The 19,458-nt window shown below is 40.2% G+C and overlaps 1 protein-coding gene across 1 annotated transcript; it reads right to left on the reverse strand.

The window, feature by feature from the left end:
• Positions 1–6,418: 6,418 nt before the first annotated feature.
• LOC107782707 (putative cytochrome c oxidase subunit 5b-like) lies at positions 6,419–19,018 on the reverse strand. The gene is made up of 6 exons (XM_016603637.2): positions 18,781–19,018; positions 18,614–18,699; positions 18,123–18,173; positions 7,180–7,246; positions 6,928–7,007; positions 6,419–6,794 (listed from the first exon to the last, which is right to left on the reverse strand). The coding sequence occupies exons 1-6, from the start codon at positions 18,926–18,928 to the stop codon at positions 6,741–6,743; spliced, it is 486 nt and encodes a 161-aa protein (XP_016459123.1). The 5' UTR covers positions 18,929–19,018; the 3' UTR covers positions 6,419–6,740.
• Between the last annotated feature and the right edge of the window lie 440 nt (positions 19,019–19,458).

A 19,458-nucleotide genomic window follows, 5' to 3' on the forward strand; every position in this document is an offset into this window, starting at 1 on the left:
GCCCTAAAGACTCATTCTCGTTGTCGAACATTGATCAAATGATTGACGCTACGCCCAGGCACGAGCTAATGAGTTTCCTTTATGCTTACTCAGGGTACAATCAGATCAAGATGAACCCGGAGGATCAGGAAAAAATATCTTCTCTCATAACAAACTTTGGCACATATTGCTATAATGTGATGCCTTTTGGGCTTAAGAACGTTGGAGCCACTACTTATCAAAGGCTCGTTAATAAATTGTTTGAGAATTGAATAAGCAAAACAATTGAAGTATATATTGATGAAATGTTAGTCAAGTCTTTGAATGCATGATATCATTTGAAACATCTCCTAGAGACTTTTGACATTTTGAGAAAGCATAACATGAAACTCAACCCGGAGAAATATGCATTCGGGGTTGGTTCCGCTAAATTCTTGGGGTTCCTAGTCTCACAAAGGGAGATCGAGGTAAATCCCAAAAAAATCAAAGCTATCGAGGACATTCCAGGCCAACTGGCAAGTGTGAAGGAAGTATAAAGACTAAACGGCAGGTTGGCGGCTCTCAGCAGATTCATCTCACGGTCCTCGAAAATGTGCCATCACTTCTTTTAATTTCTAAATTAGAAGAATGACTTCATATGGACTCCAGAATTGCAACAGGCACTGAACGGCCTGAAAAGATACATGTCCAACCTCCGTTACTGTCAAAATCAGGAGAAGACGAGCAGTTGCTGATCTATCTAGCGGTCTCAGAAGTGGCGATAAGTGTCGTTTTGGTCAGAGAATTAGAACGTATGCAATTTCATGTTTATTAAGTTAGTAAAATATTTTCAGGAATAGAGACTCATTATCCGCACATCGAGAAGCTTGTCTTGGCTCTAGTAGTTGCCTCTCGAAAGCTTAGGCCTTATTTTCAGTGTCACCCGATAGCCGTTGTGACAACCTTTCCCTTAGAAAATGTCCTTCACAAGCCTGAGCTGTCAGGCAGTTTGGCTAAATCGGCGGTCGAAGTTAGTGAATTCGACATCGAGTATAAACCAAGGACTGCAATTAAGTCGCAAGTTTTCGCTGATTTCAGTACAGGATTAATGCCTATGGCTGCTAAGGAAGTAATGTTGGAGACTATTTTCAATGTATGGACCCTGTTTATGGATGGAGCCTCTAACGTAAAAGGGTCCAGTCTCGGGGTAGTTTTAATTACGCCTTCGGGGGCCTAAAAAGAAAAGTTTAAATTTAAGATCGGAGGAAGCTAGTATGGTACCTGCGCCGAACAATGCATGCTATTATTTATCAGGAACTCCCCATAAAGGGAGCCCATCTTCTTCCATTCCTTCGCCGAAGCCAGCGGCTTCATATAATTGGCAAGCTTCACCGGCCTGGACAGGAGATGACACTCCTTTAAAATCGAAAGAGTGGAGCTTCGCCTTCCTTGGGGATCTTAAGAAGGTATAACATAGATGATCCCCAAGTTACCATAGTTAGGAGACCGAGGAGGATAGGCATCCCTTTCTTGATCAGCTGATGTCGGTGGAGGAGATGCAGTTAGTGCTAGTGGCGAAGGAGCAGCTGGTGTCGGTAGATGTGACATTGTTGGTGTAGAAGGAGAAGAAGTAGGTTTGGCAGAAGGGATGGTGATTGTTGCTTGATCAGTGGTTGAAGGCAGAATAAGCTCAAATCCGAACACCTTGGACCGGAGACAACAATGGGGGCCGAGAAGCGAGAGTTAGCATTCTCAACCAAGCCCATCTTACCCCAAAGTGCCTGAACGTCATGCGACGATGGGTTTTGAAGCTCCCCCGGCTGAGCATCTAGTTGAGCTAATACAGATCATTTTCTCCTTTGAAGGGGAACCTTTTCATCATTGGCTTCCCCTTTGTCAACGAGGACCACTATGGCCGGCTCGGATGGTATTTTCTTTACTCTCTTCTCCTGAGTCCTAGCCGAGGTGGAACATCTTTTCTTCGATTTCTTGTTCTCGGACCGGGGAATCCGAGAGAAGGCACCTTCACTGGAGGCTCGGGCAGATCCACGAGCTTTACTTCTAGCAAAGATTTTTTGCAACACCCTCCTGGCCTCCTCGGGGTCATCAAGGGTATCGACATCGGGGTAGATGACGGAACCCCTCGGAAGCCCTGTGTAAGACAAAAATAGAGTTAGCGATTTATTCATGAGATTTCTTATGTTCGAACAAGGATAAAAGAAAGAAAGCCTTTGGCTTACCATGGTGCTTGGCCTTCTACTTGTACTTGGGAGCTGTTTCCTTTCACCGATGGGTTTTCAGAGTCGTAATATCCAGAATTTTCTGAACCCATCGGTCCAGACCGGGAACCCGTTGTGGTTCCCAACACGTAGCTGAAACGAATGAAGTCAAAAAAGAGAAATTCAACAAAACAAAAAATTATTATTTTTACGAAGAAAGGAAATAAATATCCAAATACTTAGGGAATTGATTCCACGAATCGGGAAAAGTTGGAGTTTTGTCGGGATAATGTCCATGGTAGCAATAACAACGAACCGTTCCATTCATCCACAGTCGTTATCATCGTCTACACTGGTGAGAAGGGCGTGGTACCCCGTTTGCTGAAGTTTAATACTCCTCCACGGAAAAACTTAGGGGAGTAAAGATTAATCATATGTGTAAGAGTTAGGGTTTCTCCGATTTCAGTGCATAATTAACGAAGTAAGGCCACCGTCCGCCATACGGATGGACCTACTTGTACTAAGCAGACCTAATATTGGTGGCAAAATTCCAAAATTATTGGGTCGAGCCCTTCACTCGACCCCAAAGAGAAGGGACCCAAAGTAAAGAGATATGTGTAGACATACGTAAACCCTTCCCTGGAGTAGGTAACTCGCTCTACCATATCTGGGGCAAGGATTTTAACATTGGGGTAGTTGCAGTCCTCCTTTACGGTAGGGATACTAGAAGGGCGAATGAGGAGAGGCACTTGAAAATTGGCCAAAACCTGTGGCTTTGGAAATTTGCAGATGGGTTTTGTTCTTAAAGATCGGATGAGGTGCTAAAGATGGAGTGGAATGATGGTGTTAATAGTTGGGGGTTCAGACTCAGCGTTAGCCTATTTGGATTTGTTCCTCTTCGGACCTCCACCGAAGAGAAGACCAGTGTTCCCAAAAAGAAGCAGTGTAAGAAGACTAAGACATGATGATAGAAGATTGATAAAGATGTTATTGCTAAGAAAGTTGGAGGCTGTAAAAAAGTCCTAAAGAAATTCAGAGAAAGAGAGAGATTGTTAGAGTAGTAAAAGTGAAGTAAAAATGATAAGTAGTGAAAAAGATATAGACAGCAAAACTTGTGGTCATGATTACCTCGAAACCCGGTGAAAATACTTGCTTAATCACGGGACAACACGTGTTCGGAGTATTAAATGTGAGGAGACATGTGTCCTTTCAAATGTCAAAAACTGTTCAGGAACTTTCCCGCCAAGAAAAGAATTCTTATCTATTTTTCGGTAACGTTGAATTGCGTCATCGAAAAGTAAGGGGACTATCTGTATTGGGTAAAATTGATTGGTAACAGGTGACCGTATGATGGGATAACACGTGAAACCGAAGACAAGCAAAGGATGAATAAGAAGATAACTAGTACCAGGTGCAAAGTGTGTAACCGGTACAAGATGAATTCCGAAGGAAACATGACCAATAATAGAAGCACAAAAGTTTGGACATCGGATAGCATTCAACGTACGGCCGTTACAGAGAATATTTACATTCAAAGCCTGACGTTATGCACCCATCAATAACGCTTTTATTCACATTCAAAAAGAGCTTGATTTTAGGATCTTGTCTCCCTAGGAATAGCTATAAATATCAGATTCGTAACTCTTGTAAGGGGAGGATAGATTATGCGCACAAAAGCTATAACATATTGTTTCAAGCTCAATCAAAAGCATTTTTATCATTGTTCTATCATTATTACTATTCTTTCTCTAGGAAAGACCGGGCTCAGAATCAGGCTTGCTACTTTCCTTTTAATCTCAATCACTAATCTTATTTTTGTACTATTTATTGATCATTTTTTTATCAAATCGAATCGTTTTTCTATAAACCACATCACAAATTCAATTGTACCGTTTTACGGGTAAACATAGGTAAACTTTATTTGTTTGAAAATTTATCCTCAAGTGCATAACGTTTTTTAAATATGAGACTTGCGTTAACTTTAAGAGGTTAACCATTCACATTTAACTTAAAACCCAAGATGATCCTTAAATAGTGCCTTGTTAGATTTTTGCAAACTTTAGCCTGATGAGCAATTGAAATACCTTGCTAGAAAAGTTGAGCTTTGAAGTCTTCTTTGTAAAGTTCTAAGAATTGTAAAGAATCTCCATGAATTGCTTGATTGATGGACAAAGTGTATAAGAACATATGAAGTAAACTTACACAACATCCGACATGCAGGGGCTGATGCAATATAGTCCAAACGGGTTCAACTGGACCAAATATTTTTATAACAGAATATAATTTTTTACGCGAAAATCACTAAAATTTCAACAACTACTAAGTTCTAAACCCATACGTTCAAAACTGCAACAAATTCAGTGCCGAGAATATAAATATTGGATCCATCAAATTCATTTCTTGTATCTGCCTCTGCCTTGCAGCTACTCCTACCATTGCAAATATGCCGCGGTTTTGTCGCCAATAACGCCATAAACAATATCCACGTTAGCTTCCATTAGTTTCTTCATGAGAAAACTAGCCTTCTCTCGAGCTCTCACTGACCCTCTAACAGAAAGATCAGCTATCACAGATGAAAACTCAGGCAACCTCAGAGCATCTCTTATGCATCCCTCACTTTCATCAAATAAACGGAGTAGAATATCAGCAGCTCCCTCTTTACTCAACATGCACCTTCCCTTCAAAATTTCCAACATTGATAGCACAATTTGGTCTGTCTCTTTCAAAGCAGTTAGTCCCTCTTCAAATCTTGCAAGCAAGCATAGGATAGCCAATGATGTTCCAGCAAGATCCTCACAATCAGAACTTTCTACTAATTTGATCAGAATCGGAACTGCCCCCGCTCGGACAGCCACCGTGCAATTCCCATGAAACTGCACCAGTTCAACCAATGTGCTTAGGAAGTGATGGGAAGCAGGGCCTCTTGGTCTCGAGATTGCCTTTACGAGAGCCTCAACGGTTCCAGCCACTCCAAATTTTGCCTTGTTCTTATCTAGCATTGCCAAACTGCAGAGTAGTGATGCTGATATCCTACTTGGTTCAGCTGAAGTTGAGGATAGGATCACAGAGTTGAGAAACAGGATCTTATCCATGTCTGCTAGTGACTGCTTGAGATTAGGATTGAGTGAGAGGTTGAAGAGAATGGAAAGCGCGAGAAGTTGAATGGTTGAAGAGGAGGGAGACATGGATAGGCTGAGCAAGGTAGAAATGGAACCATCTGCTTGAGCTAACAAGTTCCTATTTTGAGGGCTCACCTTTGTGATTGAAGCTAAGGTTAGCAGAGCTTTCTGCTGATTTTCATGGGATTCAGATTGTAATGAACTAAGGCATTCAGCAATTACCTCCCGTGCCCTCATACTTGCCATTTATTCAGATGATTCAACTCCTTTCTGAAGGTTTTGTAGAGGATTAATCTTCTTTCATGAATGCACTACTCTATTTTGAACACCTAAGGGGCATGAGAACATCAACTTAACAATATAATGACAATACCGACGATGGCCTTCTATCATTGGATTCTCAACCTACAGGATATTTAACAAATTCGTTTGCATAAGAAGCCAATATAATCAGTCTCTGCTAAAGAAATGGATATTTCGCATCGTCGGCAATTCCAATACATGGGACTTCGATGATAGCATAGTTCTTTGCCTATATTGTAATTTAATCAGAAGATATAGTCAGCAACAGAGTATGCAGTCTTAGTATCACAATTCACACCAATCCAAGGACAATAAGCCAACTGACACTTCACAACCAAGTATTCACACCAATCCAAGGACAATAAGCCAACCGACACTTTACAACCAAGTTTGTCAACTAATGAATCACTAAAATATACCAACCTCATCAAATTCCAAGGTTGTTGACGCATTGAGTGAGCAGTAAATATCTCTTGGACCTATAGAGTTTGTGCTACTACTTAATATCGATACCATGGCAAGGAGATAAAACAATTTATATTCCTCATCGTATATTGAGGTTCTATAAAGCAAAAATGAGTCAGATCTAGTGAAATATTCTTAAAAGGATCAATAGCACCTTAGACATTTTTATGCTCTTTAAATCAGTTGCTACGAGACAAGACACCAAAAGCTGTTCATTTAACAATACGGGCATTTAAACAACATACAAAGTGCAAGGAACATGAAGCTGAATGGTGCCTCATAGGTTGTCATTTCACTTATATGTTGCTCAGTTGGGAATTAAAGCAACAACATTACAATGATGAATAGAAATGATTATCACAACCATGAATCAAATATATAATCAAATGTAAGTAAAGAAGGTACAGCAGTAGTGAACTAGTAAAACATTTGAAGTTGGCACAAAAAATAGCCAATCATTATTTAAGAATAATTTGGACAGGTTAAAAGAAAATCCAGCCTCTGGTATGACTAGTCCATGGAAGCAAAAAATCAATGTAAATTTACTGAGGTTCACTAGCTAAAGTTTCAAGTTTGACCTCTTCATTAAGTATGAAACAGTCTGTGTTTTCCAGCCGTCAATATTCTCCTCATCCTCAAATGAGTTTATTTCTAATGCCAAAACCTATAACTCAACTTAGTGATCATCTCCATGCCCATCGGGAGGCCCTCCAAGCCCAACAACATCTAGCTGTAAATATCAAATCAAGTAGTTAGTTTGTGTAGGTGTAATTTAGAAAAATCCAATATCAGTAAAATGTTTCTTGAACACTTCAGAAGGATTCATGCATCTGCAGATTGTAGTAGTGTGACCTCTGACCTACCTTGAAGTATTGAGAACAGACAGGGCACTCGTGAGGCTTGCCTTTTTCCAACCAAAACCAGACCACATCATGCTCATCTTCTGTTGAAAAAGAAAAGGCCAAAATAGATTCAGCAAAATGAGGTTTCTTCAGTACATTTATGTTAATGTATGCAGAAGAAAAGCAGGGGAGGGAGAACAAGAAAGCTAAAAAGCCCCCCTTGTTCATAGCCAAATAAAAACACCAGTTTGAAAAAACGAAGAGCTAACCAACCTCCTTCAGCACCAGGGCATCCAACTATTCTTTTGTCATAGACAGACTTAACAACTGCAGGTGCTTCCTATGGAAAAGGCGTATAGTTCAGTTAGTATTCTCGTGTGTTTGAAAATATACTTAAAAACATGCTGTTGCTGAGTAAAGTACTAAAATTATGCTACATAAAGTGACTTCCACAAAAGGTAGTTAAAGTAGATATCTAATATTATACCAGATTCCAGATATACTCTTGTGGAGTTGTATTGTTCAAGGAAGTGACATTAAAGAGTTAGCAGAAAATTGTTAGTTATGTGTAATAAGAAATTAAGAGACTAATGTCTACCTTGAATTTTGGTTGTCCTCAAAACATGATAGTGATAGAACAAAGGCAGTAATCCAAAGTAATCACCATCACAGTCATTACAGAGCTCCTTTTTTTTTCTTCTTTTTTCTTTTTTTTGCATTAGCAGTTAATTCTTGGAGGTGAACTTGACTATCATAGGTGGGATGTCTTTTGCATCACTAAACTAGGTTCGCGTTGAACTGATTAAAGTTCACAAAAAATTGAAAAATTATAGCTGGTTCTAATGTCTCATAAGAAAAGGAGACCGGAGAATTCGAAAGAAGTCTCGACGCATTATTCATAGCCATCATATCGGAAAGAGAAGGAGCAATGAATATTAAGGACTACAGGCTTATAAGTCTAGCGCGAAGCATCTACAACATAATATCTAAGAAGTTTTTTAGTAGATTGAAGAAAGTGTTGGATGAGACAGTGTTACATCTCAGAATGGGTTCGTACAAATGCTAGACACGGCTTTGGTGGCAAACGAAGTGGTTGGCTCCAGAAGGAAGTAGGGAGAGTCGGAGATCTTGCGTAAACAGGATCTTAAGAAGGCATAGGATCATGTGAATCGAGAGTTCTTAGACTAAATAATGTTGAAGATGAGATTCAGAATTAGGAGGAGAAAGTGAATCAAGTTCTGCATATCAACTGTCACTCTCGATCCTAGTGAATGGGAGCCCATGGGGTTTCATTAGCAGCTCGAGGAGCTTGAGACAGAGGAACTTGTTGCCTCTCATGCTATTCATCTTGGTATTTGAAAAACTTACAATGATGGATAGAATTATGGTAACTGGTCACTTGAGGGGCTACTCTGCAACAATCAGGGGACAAGGGTTTCACATCTCATGTTCGCAGATGACACTTCTGTTTTGTGTGAAGCAAAAATTTACCAGTTAAATTTTCTTGGAAGGGTTCTTACGTGGTACGAGGATGTGCAAGCCCTAGATCAACCTCAAGAAGTGTGAGATTATTCCAATAGGTGAAGTGGATTGTAATGACACGACCGGTCGTTTTGAGTTCTAGCGCGTCGTTCGGCGGTTTGAGGCTTTGAGTAGCTTCACTTCAGGTATTATGACTTGTACGTGTGGTCGGAATTGAATTTTGGGAAGTTCGGGATTGATTTGGAAAGAAAATTCTAATTTCGGAAGCTTTAACTTGGGAGAATTGATTAAGGTTTGACTTTCAGTAAACAACCTCGGAACCGGGATCGGAAGGTTCCAATGGGTTCGTAATGATGATTTCGGACTTGGGCGTATGTTTGGGTTGAGTATCGGATCACCCGGGAGCATTTCGGCGTTTATTATGGAAAGTTAACATTTTGAAAGTTTAAGAATTTTCTAAGTTTGGTTTGGAGTGGGCTTTGGTGTTACCGATATCCGTTTGGATTCCGAGCCTTGGAATAGGTTCGTATCGTGAATTGTGACATGTGCGCAAAGTTTGGCGTCATTCCGGAATGTTTTTATATGAATCGGATGCGTTCGTCGAAGTTTGGAAGTTTGAAAAGTTTAAAAAAGGATCCCGATCGTCAATTCGTAGTTTCGATGTTGTTTGGCGTGATTTGAGGCCTCGACTAGGTCAGTGTCGTGTTTTGGGATGTGTTGGTATCTTTGGACGGGGTCCCGGGGGACCCCGGTTGCGGATCGGATCGAAAACTGATCGAGCTTGGAATTTGAGGACCTGCTGCTGCTGCTGAAATCTGGTGCAATCGCACCTGCGGAAAGAGTGGCTGCAGGTGCGGTCACGCAGGTGCGAGGATGCAATCGCAGGTGCGATATTTAGTGGGGGAAATCTGGAGCGCAGGTGCTAGGATATGTCCACACCTGTGAAGCCGCGGATGCGGAGAAGAAGCGCAGAAGCGGAGGTTGGCCAAGAAGGCCTGGGCTGCAGAAACGACCAAGGACGCGCAGGTGCGCGAGCGCAGAAGCGGAATGCGAGCTGGGCAGCTGGGGTAGCAGAAACGGGCGACCTTCGCACGTGCGGGAGCGTAGGAGCGTGAGTTGTGTCCGTAGATGCGGATTTGCCTGGCCTTAGAGGAAACCGCACCTGCGATGGAATTGTCCGCAGGTGCGACTGTTTGGCCGCAGGTGTGAAGGTCGGGCTAGGCAATGTGGTTTTTAAAATAAGGGTTTGGCTCATTTCCACTTCATTTTGTCCATGGGAGCCGATTTTGGAGCAATATTGGAGTGTCATCTTCATCATCTATTATCGGGTAAGTGATTTCTTCACATTGTGAGTTAAATACATGGTTCATATGTGGATTTAAGCATGAGAATTAGTAGAAATTTGGAATTTTGGTAGAAAACCTAGAAATTGGTATTTTAGGATTTTGACCACGAAATTGGACATGGAATTAGGAGTAAATTATATATTTGAGTTCGTGGTGTTATGGGTAAGGTTTATCTTCAAAATATTTCGGAATCCGGGCACATGGGACCGATGGTTGACTTTATCAACCTTTCGAGCGGAGTTGGGGATTGTTATTAATTGATTAATTATGGGTAATGCACATTTGTTTGACTAGTTTTGAAGAGACGGGCATCGGGTTGAGGTGTTTGAATGGCGTAGGAGCCGGTTATGGAACTTCGGAGCGAGGTAAGTCTTATGTCTAACCTTGTGAGGTGGAAACTACCCCTTGGTGATATTTATTGTTATGTGCAACTAGTTGTGGGTGCTACGTACGCACGAGGTGACGAGAGTCCGTACGTAGCTAAAGCATGTTTATGTCCGGGTAGACTTAGGACTTTATCATGTAATAATTAAATTATTTGAACTCGTTCTGCTGGCTTAATTAATTAAAGTTATAACTGAAGTTGATTTAGAAATAAATATATGTATAATAGGCCGAGCTTTAACACTTTGAGTTGTGGGCGAGTTATTTGAGAAGCGTAAAGATTATATTCGTTATGTGCTCATATACTGTATTGTAAACACGTGTCTCGTAATTCGGCAACTTCTTTCCTTTCTTGTGGAGCGGGTCGAACGCCTCGGCAGTATATAGATGCATTTATGGTTCGTGCCGCAACTCGGTAGTGTACACATTATTCTGGATCGGGCCGAACGATCTCGGCGAAAATCGTGCGTTATAATTCTATTAGTTCGAATATTCACGAGATAAACCTTCCATTAATGCCTGGCGTTTTATATGGTATTCCTTATTATTTAAGTTTGACACTTGACATTCTCTGAGCTGTTAAGGTAGAATACAAGATCTAGAAATTTATGCTTTAAAAGAAGTAATTGGAAGATTATGTATTTTCAGATTTACCCCATCATTGTCGTATGCTTCATACCTGCTTATGTTTTATTATATTGCTTTATTGGACCTTTAGTAAGTGTCGATGTCGACCCCTCGTCACTACTTCTCCGGGGTTAGGCTAGATACTTACTGGGTACGCGTTGATTTACGTACTCGTGCTGCACATCTGCACTAAATGTGCAAGATCTGACAGTTTCACTTGATGATCACCTTGGCGCGTAGACGCACCTGTTGAGGAGACTTCATGTGAGCTGCATTCCAGGCTACGCACCGCAGTCCACCGAGTCTCCATTGTACTGATTAATTTATTTTGTCTTATTACATTCGGGACAGATGTTGTATTACTATTGTACTCCTTAGAAAATGTTCATGCACTTGTGACACCGGGTTTTGGGGGTTCCCACTGGTTGTTCTTTATTGTAGTTCACGTAGTTATTATCATTTTACCCTATACTATTTAAGTAATGGAGATTATGATTTTGAAAGTAACAAAATGAGTAAATAAATTGATAATCAATGTTGGCTTGCCTGACGGCGTCATTAGGCGCCATCACGACCTATAGTTGAAGTTGGGTCGTGACATGGATAATACTGCGCGATTAGCACACGTGCTCGATTATAGGGTTGGAGCTCTTCCAAGTTCCAACCAATTATCTTGGCTTACCTTTGCATGCTCCCAATAAAGACCAAGCAACATGGAGCCTGGTGTTTAAGAGTGTTTAAAAGAGGCTAGCATCATATCAAAAGAGGTATATATCAAAAGGAGGGAAGGAAGTAGACTCTGTCGAGCATCCCTATGTATTTTATGTCATTGCCGCACCAAGGAATGTCACGGGTAAATTGGAAGGCTCCAAAGGAACTTCCTATAAGACTCCACAAATGGGGCTAGGAAGTTTCTCTTAGTCAACTAAGAGGACGTTACATCTCCAACGAAATTGGGGGAGAGGTGTCTTAGGGATGAAAGATCTCTAAGTTTTTCAACAAGGTCGTATTAGAAAAATGGTTATGGAGATTCAGGATTGAGGAGCACGCTCTACGAAGGAAGGTGATAGCAAAAATGTGTGAAATTTTGAAACGGGGTGGAAGACTAAAACATCGCACCTCCTTTTGGGTGTGGAATTTGGAGAAATATTATAAAAGGATGGAAAGACTTCATAGGCAGCATAATCTTCACATTGAGGGAAGTTGTGATGCTCACGGAGGGCCGACTGATAAAGGCGAGTCAAGATGGACCGGCAGGCTTCTAGGCTGGCAAGCTTTAGAAGAAGGGGTGCACGTGTCACCTAGGCGAATCCTACATCGGAATGGGTAAGAGGGAAGTGAAGAGTTGTATAAGGCATGACACAAGTTCACATAGTACGCGCGCTTTTGGGGTTCGATGTGGCGTAGCCCGAAAGACATCCGTGCAGGCCTAGGCCCAAAGTGGACAATACGTTCCATGGGCTTGGGTCGTGACAAATATAGTATCAGAGCCGAATCTCCCTTGGTACGATGGTGGGGCAAATCTCAGCGAGGTCGCTGAGTTCCGGGGGAAGGGGGTAAATGTAAAGCCCATGACGAAGGACAGGCTGATGAGGGATGTACTTTCAAGGTTTTGCACCTCTCAAGCACAAAGAAGAGAGAAAAACATAAGCACCCCGCTAAAGGTTTTCACAAAAGTAGCGAAAACGTTCTTCCAACTCACGAGAGAAGAATCAACAACAACAACAACGACCCAATAAAATCCCACAAATTAGGGTCTGGGGAGGGTAGTGTGTACGCGGACCTTATTCCTACCCTGATGGGGCAGAAGGTGAAAATAAAACAAAAAGAGACAATTCATCAGTATCGTCAACAGAAACCATAGAGATAGTAACAGCATCATAAAAATCATAAAATAGATGACATGCAATAACAATAACCAGTAATTAAGACCTGGGGCTATAAAAAACAGATAAGATAGTGTGGACTCAATATTAACCACAAGCCGTCTAAGATCAAACCAGCCTCACCCCCGGTATGAAGTAGAAAAAGCTCGATTACCCCTAATCTACAACCCTAATGCTTGACCTCTAGATCTTCCTATCAAGGGCTATGTCCTCGGAAATCTGCAACTGTGTCATGTCATGCCTGATCACATCTCCCCAATACTTCTTAGATCGCCTTCTACCTCTTCTCGTACCCACCAAAGCCAACCGCTCTCACCTCTTCACCGGAGCATCAAGGCTTCTCATCTACACTTGCCCGAACCATCTGAGCCTCGCTTCCCGCATCTTGTCATCCACAGGGGCCACGCCCACTTTCTCCTGAATATCTTCATTCTTAATCTTATACATCCTAGTGTGCCGGCACATCCACCTCAACATCCTTATCTCTGCTACCTTCATCTTTTGGATATGAGGGTTCTTAACCGGCCAACACTGTCCAATACAAATTTGGCCGGTCTAACCACCGCTCTATAAAACTTAGCTTTGAGTATCGGTGGTACTTTCTTGTCACACCAGACTAAAGATGCTAGCCTCTATTTCATCTACCCCACCCTTATACAGTGAGTGACGTCCTCGTCGATCTCTCCGTATCCCTGTATAACCGACTCAAGGTACTTGAAACTACTTTTCTTGGGGATCCCTGTATAACCGACCCAAGGTACTTGAAACTACTTTTCTTGGGGATGACCTGTGATCCAAGCCTCACGTCCATGCCTAATTCCCTCGACCCAGCGCTGAACTTACACTCCAGGAACTATGTCTTAGTCCTGCTCAACTTGAAACCCTTAGACTTGAGGGCCTGTCTCCAAACCTCCAACCTCTCGTTGACGTCGCCTCGCGTCTCATCAATCAAAACTATGCCATCAGCAAATAACATACACCATGCACTTCCCCTTGAATATGGTATGTTAGTGCATCCATCACCGAGGCAAATAAGAACGGGCTAAGCGTATATTCTTGGTGTAACCCCATAACAACCGGAAAATGCTCTGAATCGCCTCCCACAGTCCTAACCCTAGTCTTAGCTCCATCATACATGTCCTTGATCGCTCTAATGTAAGCTACCGGCACATCCTTTGCCTCCAGACATCTCCAGAGCACCTCCCTAGGGACCTTGTCATATGCTTTCTTCAAGTTAATAAACACCATGTGCAGATCCTTCTTCATATCCCTGTACTCACGAGAGAAGAATGTAAGATGAAAAGAACCTTACCCACTCGTTCTTTAATCCCGCAAAATTGCAAGATGCGTTGAATAAAGGAGGAAGAATGAAATAAAAGATAAATCACACTCCAGGTACTTTGTATTAGTCCTGCTCAACTAGAAACCCTTAGACTCGAGGGCCTGTCTCCAAACCTCCAACCTCTCATTGACACCGCCTCGCATCTCATCAATCAGAACCATGTCATCAGCAAATAACATACACCATGGCACTTCCCCTTGAATATGGTGTGTTGGTGCATCCATCACCAAGTCAAATAAGAACGAGCTAAGCGCAGATCCTTGGTGTAACCCCATAACAACCGAAAAATGCTATGAGTCGCCTCCCACAGTCCTAACCCTAGTCTTAGCTCCATCATACATGTCCTTGATCGCTGTAATGTAAGCTGCCGGCACACCCTTTGCCTCCCGACATCTCCAGAGCACCTCCCTAGGGACCTTGTCATACGCTTTCTCCAAGTTAATAAATACCATATGCAGATCCTTCTTCCTATCCCTGTACTCACGAGAGAAGAATGTAAGATGAAAAGAACCTTACTCACTCGTTCTTTAATCCCGCAAAACTGCAAGAAGCGTTGAATAAAGGAGGAAGAATGAAATAAAAGATAAATTACGTTTTTGAAGCAAGAGCTGAGAAAAACTAATCACCGATGTTTATTTTCAGCATATTGAACCCTTTAAATAGGCCTTACAATGAGTAAAATTAATAAGATTAAGAAAAACTAATCCTAATTAAACTAGAATAAGAATAAGGCTAAGAAAATATATCCTAACTAAAATAGGAAAAGGAATCCTAGTAGGAATGGACTACCAACTAACAATCCTAGTTTGACTAGAACTACAAATATAATCCTACTAAAACAAGAATTAAATTACTAGGAAACAAGAAGTAAGAAATCCTAATCTTTACGGAAAAGAAATTTTAATCTTGAACGGATTCTTGGACTTCTTGAATTACTTGGATTCTTGGCCTTGTTGATCTTGCATCATTCTCCCCTAGTTGAAAAAGACTCGTCCTCGAGTCTAACAGCTTCCATAAATGGCGCAAAATTTGCTATAACAAAGAGTGAGGACCCAACACTCACCAAGTTTCAAGTTACACTTTGCTAGCTTATCATAGAGCTTATTCATGTTGTAAGCAAATTTAGCATGTGGTCGAACTAAATCCCACTTTCTAACTTTTAACTTTCTACCAAACCTTTTCCATGTAATCTTTCTATGTAGACTCGCAAACTTCAGCTTACAATATGAAGTTATTGGTGTCAGAACTTCATGAAACTTAACTAACTCTATGTCAAGCTTTGAATTAAACATATAGATCAACGCTCTTCTTGAGACTGCATCAATTGCTATACTTGAACACCAACAGTCACTTTGATGATGGCCATATATATTTATGAGGTGAAGACATTTTGTTTCTCCGATATACCTCAAACTCTCCTTTATCCACTTCTTTGTAGATAATTTTTCCTCTTGTTCTAGCATATTTTTATGGACTTTAGAATTAATGCAATATGTTGCCTTGTTTGGAACAATAGAGTCAACAATCAAGTTAATATTGTGTTGAGCATCTCTGAAAGGCGGAAAGTCAATGACACACATAGTTGGGTTCTCTAATGGATCATCATAAAACTTCGGTAGTAACTCCTCAATTTGCGGATCCAATGCTTGGTCCTCGCTTCTTTGATATTGGTCTTCATCAATTTCGTCATTTTCCTTCCCTTGATTATCTATCATATTAGGCATGGTACCTTGGTACTCTTATGTTTTGGTCAACTTCAACCTCTTCAACTTGCTCAATATATCTTGCTCTACGTAGTTGAATTAGTGGATATCGAAGTGGTATATGTGGCGGTAGCACGGGTATATTATTTGGTGGTGGAGGTTGTAGGCGTTGTGGCGGATTTGGTAGCTGGTTTTGAAGTACCAAACCTTCAACCAATTTGGTCACATGCCCCATTGATTCCGTCAAGCTATCTAGCTGCACTTTAAAGCTATTTAGTTGCACCTTAATTTCTTTATTGTCTCGTTTAAGAGTTGTAGTTCTAAATCTCGGAATTTTAAACTAGGCTAACAAGCTTCTGAAGAAATGGTGCACATATCACCTTAGGCGAATCCCATATCGGAATGGGAGAGGAAGGTGAAGACCTTTATAAGGCATGACACAAGCTCACATGGTACGCGCGCTTTTGGGGCTCGATGCGCAGAGGCGTATCCATGATTTCAAGAGGATGGGTGCACTATTACTTCTTTTTTTTATTCTTACACAATGTTAGTTACCCGTTTTAATTCGTCGTTTGATTTGATTTTATTACCATGCTAGAACTTGAACGAGTAAGCTATAGTTTATATCACTATCACAAAAAAAAATTATTTTATTTTCATCAGTCCTTGAATAGTTTTCCTACATTGAAAATGATCAATAGCGACATTATTATTTATAGGTACAAATATCTTAGTTTTATGTAGCAAAATTATACAACTCAAATGCAGAATGGTAAATGAAGAAAAGAGGAAACTTGAAACTATAGAGATTCAACACTAAATTAGAATCTCGATTTGTTTTGAGTTTTGAAACTTCATGAATAAACCATAAAAAGAAAAGAAAGAAAAGGCAAACAAAAGAACCCAAATAAAAATAGGAAAATTGAAATTAAATTAAAAAAATCTCAAAGAGTAAACACAAAAGAATAGAACAAAAGGGGGGGGGGAACAGAAGAAGAAAAAGAAATAGAAATAGAAAATTGGAACCTAGTAAAAATAGGTCAAAGAGTGTTAAACGAGAAAAGAACAAATGGAAAAAATAAAGAAATAGAAAAGAAAGAAAGAAAGAAAGTAAAAAAAAATTTAATTCAAAAAAAGGGCATGAGTTTCGATCCCTCAACCTAGGAGTCAAAGGGGCACACATTAGCCAGTGCACCAAAGAGCTCTGTTGAGCATGGGGCACACATTAAAATATAAATACATCTACCAAAAATAACCAATGATGCACATAGCCTAGGGAGAGGAGCATGGGTTCACGTGATCCGTCCCTATACCCATAGATCCACCCCTGTCGATGCGGCGTAGAGCCCGTTTGGATTGGCTTATTTTAAGTGACTTTTAAGCCAAAATAGATTTTAAGCCATAAGTTAGGAATTCTACAAAATGGCTTAAAAACTATTTTGGCTTAAAAGCACGTGAAATAAGCCTATCCAAACGGGCTAGTAGCCCGAAATGCAAATCCGTGCGGGCCTAGGACCAAAGCGAACAATACGTTCCATGGGCTTGGTTTGTGACAGAAGCATAATCAGTTTTTGGAATCACATGTGCTGTGGAGAAGAGACGTTAGATTCACATCCCAAAAAATACAGTATCTCAAGCAAGAAAGAGATCATAGGCGACAGATTCATATATGATGAGCGTAATCAAAATGTTCAACATACATATTGATCATTATCTTCTGATTATTTTTTCCTGGTTTTCCACCCATACCCCTATTGGGGCCTCGACTTATTCGGATTTGCACCCCCTAAGGCCCATTAAAGGGGAAACAAAAAAGCAGTGAAGTTAAAGAATGAGCTCCTGCATACTTCACTTTTCACTGGAAGGAATTTCACCACAGAATTTGTCTCGGAAATATATACTGCTTTTGTTAAAGTCCAAAAAATAGAATTAAGTACGAGTTAACTCGGGGCAAGTGAAATATGTATTCAGCTAATCAAAGTCACCAATATTAAAGAGTTGTGGACTTTTATAGATGAATAAAATATAAACCTGTTTGACAAAGTCAAGTATCTTAAATGAATTTTCCTTTAAAGGCAGTCAAGCTTAGTATTCTCCAATTTAAGGTAGCCACAATCACTCAACCACATGCGCTAATCCTCTGGGTTTATGCAGTCCCATTTCAAAGTGCTCAATTGAACTCAAGAGGTCACAACTGAATTGGGTTACTCAGTCTAGTCTAACCAACACCTAATTGGTCTGCAGATCAACCTTACCTGTCATAACACACACACTAAATAATCTTGCACATGTAACCTACAGTTCAACAGTTGCACATATGTTAATCAACTACAAGAAACCTTCATATCTTGTGTTCTTAATCTTAACCTCTCAGAACACCACAAATATTAATATCCAATATAAGAATTACTTCAAGATGTAAAACAAAGGTTGAACAAATACTAACCTTGGTACCAAATGGTCCAACTGGATAATCCATCTCCAAAATATCTCTCCCCTAAATTCAAAACCCAATTAGTCAGAACGTCATTTCATAAATTAATAAATATCAATACTCGATAAAAAGAAAAATCAGTTCAATCAAAATAATAGAAGTGTTCAATTCTACATACTGATTCCAATTATAAATTTGAGGTTTGGATTCTTTTAGCTCGCTTAATCAGTATTTTCAATTAAACCACCACTTCCATCAACAAAATCATCTTCATTTACTGTACATAAAACTCACGTTTAATGAAAAATGACTTATCCGCTTATAAAGCTGAAAAAATCTTAATCAAAACATTATAATAATCAGTTACCTAATCAAAATTATTCTCAGAATGCAACCCAAATAAGACCTAAAATCTAATTAATCAAGAATACAGGTTGAACCAGATAAAATCCAAACCAAACAGGCTGATTAGTCCTGGTCTAAACATACGTGGATATATATACCTGAAGCTCAGCCTCAAGTTCTTCACGCTCATGCCCAGTGGCAATTGGCATTAAGTCTTCAACTCTCTTGTTCTTTGATAGAAACTCTGTGCTCATTTCAAGGGTCAATTCAGTTTCAATTCAAAGTAATAATAAATGTAGAGATAAAGAGGGATAAAGGGGATTACCGGAATGGGAGAAGAGGGTAGTGGTTTGCTGAAACGACGGCGTAGTGGAGGGAGAGGGAGAAGAGTTGAGGGACCGAAATGCTGCGCCCCATTTGTGGAGTCTTTGCACATATTGGAGCTGCTGCGACGAAACCACTCTCCTCCGCATTGTTCTTTCGTCGCCGGTAGACTCACTCAATGCTGCTCTGTGTGCGTGAGAGAGAGAGAGAGTGTTTTCAAAAATAAAAAAGGAACCTTCCTCATTGAATGGGTTATTTTATTTGAGAAGGTCAGTTTTGGCCTTATACAAATCAGAAATTGCTTAATTTTGCCATCGAATAAATTTTTGATTCATTCCTGCATTTATACTAAAGACTACTACAATTACAAGAAAATACATATGACTTCACATCATAACTAAAAATGATTCATATTTTTAAGTTTTACTTAGAGTTAGATCCAGAATTTAAAGTTTATGGGTTTATATATCAACCTTAAGTAAATATACAATAACTAACTGGGTTCACAACTAAATATTTATGAATATTTAGTTAATTATTTAATACATATACAGGGTATATGCAAAAGCTACTAGGTTCACGGGAACCCACGTATAATAGGGTGGATCCGCCCCTGATTTTTCCCGACCTAGCCTATATTGTTCATATTTTGAAAGGACTAGTAAAAGCATAGCTAACA

The sequence above is a fragment of the Nicotiana tabacum genome, chromosome 23, assembly GCF_000715075.1.
Source record: "Nicotiana tabacum cultivar K326 chromosome 23, ASM71507v2, whole genome shotgun sequence".
Taxonomy (NCBI): Eukaryota; Viridiplantae; Streptophyta; class Magnoliopsida; order Solanales; family Solanaceae; genus Nicotiana; species Nicotiana tabacum.

Bases quoted from the DNA above. Each gene is read 5' to 3' on its own strand.
- LOC107782707 (XM_016603637.2), bottom strand. From the start codon at position 18,928: ATGCGGAGGAGAGTGGTTTCGTCGCAGCAGCTCCAATATGTGCAAAGA. The intron at 18,700-18,780 runs GTAATCCCCTTT...AAATGAGCACAG, and splicing joins TACCCTCTTCTCCCATTCCG to AGTTTCTATCAAAGAACAAG. The intron at 6,795-6,927 runs GTAGGTCAGAGG...TGATATTTACAG, and splicing joins TCTGTTCTCAATACTTCAAG to CTAGATGTTGTTGGGCTTGG.